General features: G+C 37.5%; 1 protein-coding gene and 1 non-coding gene across 2 annotated transcripts; both read left to right on the forward strand.

The window, feature by feature from the left end:
* On the forward strand, positions 1–160 carry LOC132054952 (U1 spliceosomal RNA). Its single transcript, XR_009414426.1, has one exon. It is a non-coding gene; the product is annotated as a U1 spliceosomal RNA (small nuclear RNA).
* Positions 161–3705: 3545 nt separating this feature from the next.
* Positions 3706–6651, forward strand: LOC132051721 (rhodanese-like domain-containing protein 14, chloroplastic). The gene is made up of 6 exons (XM_059442913.1): positions 3706–4014; positions 4292–4338; positions 4943–5035; positions 5244–5382; positions 5516–5618; positions 6376–6651. The coding sequence occupies exons 1-6, from the start codon at positions 3819–3821 to the stop codon at positions 6488–6490; spliced, it is 693 nt and encodes a 230-aa protein (XP_059298896.1). The 5' UTR covers positions 3706–3818; the 3' UTR covers positions 6491–6651.
* Positions 6652–7696: the final 1045 nt, after the last annotated feature.

Here is a 7696-nt window from a genome sequence, read left to right on the forward strand (position 1 = left end):
ATACTTACCTGGACGGGGTCAATGGGTGATCAACAAGGCCTATGGCCTAGGCTGGTGACCTTCATTGCACTTTGAAGGGGTGCCCGCCTAAGGTCGGCCCAAGTGGTCGAGCCTACGTCATAATTTGTGGCAGAGGGGGCCTGCGTTCGCGCGGCCCCTACCAGTTCTAGTTCAGTCTTTTGGCCCAGCTACCTACAACCCGAATGTGTGTTTTTAAACCCGGACTCCGTGTCAATATTTTACTTAGGATCTTTTGGCCTAAAAATGAGGCACAGGGGCTAGAGAAGTATATAATAGTGAAATGAAATCTATAGGTTTTCTTTTATGGGCTTCAAAGAATACGGATAATCCTTTCATTTCCTTTATGCTTCAATTTTTATTTTCCATCTGTAAACAGAGGGAGAACTTTAGAAAACAAGTGATTGTTCGTCAAATTAAAGGACCCAATTATTGCGTCTATCACTGAAATACAAGTCAACGTCAACCATTTTGCAAACGGAAAAGGGCCAAATATATGGTCCAAATATACCTCTAAAATTATACTATGAGTCTAAATATATTCCTCTACTGTTAAAGTTGATCAAGATGTTGCCAATCCCACATGATATTGATGTTTTAATAAAGTAAATATCATGTGACATGCCACCTCACTAACCAAAGTCATTTTTTTTTTCTTTTTCCTTTTCTAAACTTACAAGCAAATACTTTTTTTGTCTGAAACTGAAAATTTCCGATAACTTTATTTCCATCGGGAAAGTTGTTCTATTCCAATACTTCCATCCTGCCCGGACAAAATACCTACTCCTGTTCCTTTAGCTTCAAGTATTAATCGTTTTCGCTTTAACTCGGTGGAAATCGCTCTTTCTCCGATGGGTCTCTCGCCGGCTCTACTTTCCCTACATTTGACACTTTATCCTTTTTGGTTAGTGAGGTGGCATGCCACATGGTATTCCCTTCATTAAAATATTAATGTCATGTGGGATTGGGCTTCACTTTAGTCAACTTTAACAGTAGAGGGATATATTTGAACCCATAATATAACGACAGGGGTATATTTGAATCCAACGTATAACGAGGGGTATATTTGGCCCTTTTCTGTTTGCAAAATGGGTGAAATTTTTTCTTACTCTCAACTTATAATGTTGTGGGAAAATGAAATTTTCCCCCTAACTTTAAGCAATGGATATCTCATATTTTGATCATTTGAGAAATTACATTATTTTGTTCTTTTTTTAATTTACGCTATTAGTTTCACTCTACAAAAAATTGAATTTTATTTGTAGTAAACGTAATTGATTAATGGAATCAAATGTAATAACTTGGATTATGCCCTTTGATGAATTGAAAATGCCCAAACGTATTCCTAAACATTAAAGGTCCTATAATGTGGCTTCCACCGTCAGTACAAGTTAACATATTTAGACCTTTTTAATTGTTCAGAGGTACATTTGAGACATAAGATAACACTTGTAGCTTCTACAAGCCGATGGATTATATAAGAAAAATCACAAATGTTACGGCTAATTTCTATAGATTTTATACAAGTATTTCTATATTTGTTCTTTAGATGAGTTCATAATCACAATTTAAGAACCACTAAGGGTATAATGGGATTGGTCGAAACGCCTAGATTAGTAGGGCAAGTGAGTTCTGATAATTATATTGAAAAACAATTTAAATAAGAATATCATTTCAATTATAGCCGAAAAAGAAACTATAAGAAAGTACATTGGGTTGAGGCCTTCAGGGTGGGAGGAGTGATTAATAATGTGAATGATAAATAGACACATCTTAGGATGTGAGAAGAAAATGTCTCTAGTTCAATGTTAAAAAGAGAATTTGAAAAATGATCTTCACCTCCAAAATAATGAGCCGATAAGCCTACATTTTACAGTGGTGGAACTAGAAGAAGGAATAGAGATTTAAGTGAATCCCTACGTCAAAACTTTATAGATGAGTAGGGCAAGTGAGTTTCGACACCAAATGCTTAGATTGAAAAACAATTTGTGGTAATACAATTATCATTTCAATTATAAATGAAAAAGGAACTATAAGAAAGTAAATTGGGTTGTGTTGGGGGTTGGGGTGGGTGTGGGGCGAGGGTGGGGGGGGGGGTGGGGGGCATTAATATACATAGCTTAGGATGTGAGAAGGAATGTCATAGTTCAATGTTGGAAAGAGAATTTGAAAAATGATTTTCACCTCCAAAGTAATGGGCCAATAAGCCTATATTTTACCGCGTCAAAAAGTTATGCAACATAAATGGGGTAAGAGTAAATTTTTTTGGTTGTTATATACAGGTTGTTGAATCCATTTGATAGAAGAAAAAATTGTAGTACTGTGATAAAGAAGATTTAAATTAATTTAAATCACAAGTCCAAATCCACAAATGTTACAATTTAATTACAGTTTTGCATTTTAATAAATTCCCACCAGTTCTGGTGGTTTTATTAAAAATAAAATAAAAATCTAACACCCTTTTTTAGAATGATTAACTTTTCTATGCATTTCTAGTATATATGGTTCTGCCTTTAAATTACTCCTATAAATTACTCCTATGAGCAGGGGTGTCAATGGTATGGTTCGAGCGGTCATTTTATAAAATGTATACCATATCAATTTTTCAGTTATTTTATTTTGTATAATCAAAATTAGGCTTTTCAAAACCGTCCCATCATCTCGGTTTTTCTTCGGTATCGGTACGATTCGGTTAATTATTCGGTATGTTATAAAGAAAACGTCATGTAAAAGTCACAAGTAGAAGTTGTACACGATACTATGCATACTTGTATAAGACTTTGGCAAAAATTCTCTAGACATTTTATTGTTTAAAAAGTAAAGAATCAAGAAAACATGAATCACAATAAGAATAGAGATCTATCCTACTATTTTATAGTAGTGTAAGATAATATTAAATAAAGACAAAAAATTGGATCACACGAGCTGGAAGTAATCAATCAAGATAAGACACAAGAACCAAGTCTAATAAGATTCGATATCCAATAAAAGAATTTAAATCATACGAGAGGAAAGATATCTAATACCTTGTAGCTTGTTACTCAAGATCGTTGTAATACCTTCTAACTTAGTGGTTACCGCTCGAGGTGCTAGAACTAATTAGTTTTAATAGGGGTAACATAGCAGGTTTCAGAATTAGGACTTTAGTGTTAATTACTTGTTGCCGACTTGTAGTCATTTCCATCACCCCAGGCACAGGAAGAAAAATTTAATGTTTTATTAATTTTAAACTTAATATATAAAATATATTTTACACATATAAATGTGTTCGGTACGGTTCGGTATTTTTTCGGTTTATTTTTATAAAATAAAAAACCTATCCAATTTTTCGGTACGGTTAGAAATTTATATAAAAACAGTCGATTTTATTAAAAAATTCTAATAATCGGTTAGGTACGGTTCAGTACGTCAGTTAAATCGGTTTTTACAAAACCATTAACACCCCTACCTATGATGCAAAGATAAATAATAGCAACCCAAGTAATACAGTTGTATCTCTAACTCTTGAGTCAAGATTCGAGTCACTGTTATATTCCTGAGGGTGAGATTACAATACAGAGGGCGTGGATTATAATCCTTGTAAAGAGAAAAGACAGATGACGTGGAAACAATGAAATCTAAATAGCCCCACTGCCTTTAAACTAGCACCACAAACTCAGATTGCCCAAAATATCCACATTTCTCTTGAGATATTTCGAAAGAAAGACAAAAGAGGAAAGCAAACACATCAAGTTTGCTTCTCTCAGTCTCTTGCAATAATTAGAATCTGTAGCATCTAACATTAATTGTTCATAACTAATATGGCTGCTCTAACTTCAGTTAGTGCAGGCTCATCTTCTCACCGTTTTTATTCTGTACCTCATACTTCTTATTCTTGTGCCAAAGAATGTGTTACATATGGCTTAGCTAAAACAGTAAACAGGAGATTCTCATCGAGCTACTACCCTTCAACCCTCAGAATCAGAAGTGCAGCGACTAAACCTGCAAAATCACCAGGTACCCAATCACTACCCCCGCCCCCCCTCCTTTAAGGCCAATCAATAGGTATAACGGTGGTGACAGAGGCGGATTTAGGATTTGAAAATTATGGGTTCGAGCTCATAAATTTACCAAATTCATTTGATTTATTGGGTTCGAATATATTATTTGTACTTTGGTGAATTCCGAACCCCGTAACTCATAAGCTATATCCGCCTCTACTTTGTGCATCAAACTATAAAAGCAAAGTGCTTTTGTGTTTTCTAACTACTTTTGTGTTATTTGTGTGGACTAGCTGAAGAAGAGTGGTCAACTAAACGTGCATTTCTGCTTGAGAAAAGGGTAAAACAATCTCTCTTTTTTTATCTTCAAGAATATATATGCTAGTTTTGTCATTAGCATTTAGAATCATTAATGCTTATCAAGAATTGAACAAGATGTTCTTTAATTCAATTTCGTGCAGACAACGCTTCGGTAAAGTGAGGCAGAGCTCCTCTCTTCAATATAAGAAACATCGAATCGTGATGTAATAGAAAACAATGTACACCTTACTGATAAACTATTTGTTGGGCGTGGGAACAAAAATCTCATATTTCGTTGAAAAAAAAGGATTTTAAAATTACGTGTTGACGACAGTATTAGCACCACGGAGGAGCTGTTGATTACATTTTGAGAAAGATACCTCAAATTTTCTGATTCCAGGAACTGCGTTCCTTAATTTCACCCCGCATAAATCAGCTTCCTATTACTTCGTTTTTCGAAGAATACAACTAGTAATCGAATAGCATTCAATAAGAAAATCTTGTTTGTCACTTCTATCAGTTTCGCCATAACTGGGCCGGGTGGAGGTCTAACAAGGCATAATAAGTACTAGTTTAGGACCGAGACATATCACATACTATTAGTTTTTGTTGTTATTGTTGTAACAAATGCATACAAATTTCAGGTGAGGAGTGTAGAGGCAAAGGAAGCATTCAGACTTCAGAAAGAGAACAATTTTGTGATTCTTGACGTACGACCTGAGGCCGAGTTCAAAGAGGTCAGTTCCATGATCATAAAGGAGGCAGTCTAAATTAGTCTGCTAATATAAAACATGAAACTGATCAATTACCACCTTCAAGTGAAAAAGAAAGAAGAGGAAACAGGAGCAGCCAAATATCCCAAGATTATATGATTCTGGTTCATCAATAGTATTAATTCAATTTGAAGTAGACTTTGCTAATTGTGGTAATTGCTTGGGCGTGCAGGCTCATCCAGAAGGAGCTATTAATGTCCAGATATACAGGTTAATAAAGGAGTGGACAGCATGGGACATCGCTAGGAGAGCTGCATTTGCCTTTTTTGGCATTTTTTCAGGAACTGAAGAAAATCCCGAATTCATACAACGTAATAATCCGTTAAGAATACTCTTCCATATGTTTTTCCTATCTGGATTAATTCATAGTATCATTTGATAAGTAATGTATGCATATTATGTTTCCTTTTACCAAAGAACTAACAATTCGATATACTCAAGCAGTTGTGGAATCTAAAATAAAGAAGGATGCAAAGATAATAGTGGCTTGCTCATCAGGGGGTACAATGAAGCCAACACAAAATCTTCCAGAGGGCCAACAGTCAAGGTTCTTCATACTTCTCTAATCTTCTTTTTCTTTGGACTTTTTTTTTTCCTTCCTATTTTAACATCTTCATTACTACCATTTAATCTCAAACAACTTAGTTGGATGTCCAGAAGAAAATGGGTAGAAGAGAAATTCATAAAACTAGCTACATTCACAAACCATGATAATACCACATTAAAAGTCGACGGGACAAGTTATTATTTGAGCCAGACAGTAATTATAATACAGAAGCAGAACACATAAGTTTAACGATCCTTCAATAGCTTTTGGCACCCAGAATTGATTTCTGTCCATATCTTTCAAATAGTACATTTAATTTGCAATTAGTTCAAAGGCTCATAAGTAAAATTATGGCATAAGTTATTTCATTTGTCTTTAACCAAGAGGACGCGAACAAGTCTTGAATCCTCTTACATGACTCTAATAGAAAATAAAGACAGTACTCCCTCCATCTCAAATTATTTGTCGTGATTACAAAAAATAGTTGTCTCAAATTATTTGTCGTTTTAGAAGTTCAAGGCATAATTAATTACTTTTTCTCCATTTTCCCTTTAGTAGAATTTTGTCATTAATGGAGATGACACATAAATAAAGTAAACATTTAATTGAGAGAGATTATAACTTAGACATAAATAAAGGTAAAGTAGGTCAAATACCCGTCCTAATTAATTTTTCTTAAGCGGCGTATAAAACAAAATAGCGACAAATAATTTGAGACGGAGGGAGTACTAAAATTTGCTTCACACCCCTTTTGCAGGTCGCTTATTGCTGCATATTTGCTAGTTCTGAATGGTTATACTAACGTATTTCATTTGGAGGGAGGGATCTATAACTGGTACAAAGAAGAATTACCAACAGTTTCTGAAGAATGATCAAGTTCAGTCAACTGAAACCACCTAAACTCGGATAAGAATGCTATACCATTTTGCTTTTGTACAGAGAAGGCCTTAGAAATCAAACCCTCCTTGTGCTGAGATTCATATTGTAGATTTTTAATTTTTGAGAGTTTAATGCATTTGCATTGATGTGTGCATTACCATTTCTAACAAATTAACGAGGTCCGCATGTGCGTATACTACGTCACCGGCGACTCCGGCCCAAGCGGCGGCTAATGGCACACAAATAGCCGTGCGGCGCCCGTAGTCCCACCGACTACAAGCCGGCCTTTCTTTATCCCGTTTTTCTTGCACGACCCCATGCCTATGATGAAGCTTGCCTCGGAGGCTTAGCTTTCCTTGTGCGCCGTTTGATGTCAAGGCTTGCCCTTGTCTTGCTATCATATAACGTGGCGCGTTTCATATGCGTCGGGTCTCGTCTACGCGCACCCCGCGGGTTGGCTACGGACATACATGTCCCTCGCCCGGCACTTTGGGCGTCGCTCCCGCGCGCGGTCCTATCCTCAAGCTTGACACTTGCCTTGTGTCGTGCCCGAGTAGGGCAACTTCCAATCCTTGGCCTTCGTCATGTGCGGTCCTCCTTTATGTGCCTATGGTTGTCCCATGGCATTGGCAAACATAGCCCTTGCAACATGCTTCCATCCCTCGTAGTGCAGCGTCACCCCACGACTGCACGTCTAGGCCAACGGACCCTTGCTTGCAAGGCTGAACCCAAGCCAAGCTCACAAATCAACACACGAGGCTTCGAGTGGTGCCTCGGTACTCAATCGGCACAGAGGTCTTTAACATCCATAAAGATAGCCCGCAGGGCATAATCAGTTCCTACGTCAAGCCTCCGACACCCGTTGTGCGCCCAACGCGGGCTCGCAGACACGGCGCCGTCCATAGAGTCCCCTAACTCGTATGGATACCTAAGACACTCCTATGAGATGCCTAGGCAGGCCCTTGAGGTCCTCCCTCAAGGTTGCTCACTTAGTGCGGACCGGCCGACAACGCGCGGGGGAGGCCGACCGAGCGTGTACACCTCCGCCCCCCTTATATATGCTTTAAAAAGAAAAACCTAAGTTCTAGACCGGACATCATTTTGCCGTAGAATCACACTTGGCCTTTCTCACTCTTCCGAACTCCAAATGAGGCGCCCGTCGCTATTCCTAACTCTTTCTTTGACTTCCTTCCTCCTCC

Source organism: Lycium ferocissimum, chromosome 4 (genome assembly GCF_029784015.1).
Source record: "Lycium ferocissimum isolate CSIRO_LF1 chromosome 4, AGI_CSIRO_Lferr_CH_V1, whole genome shotgun sequence".
Lineage (NCBI taxonomy): Eukaryota > Viridiplantae > Streptophyta > Magnoliopsida > Solanales > Solanaceae > Lycium > Lycium ferocissimum.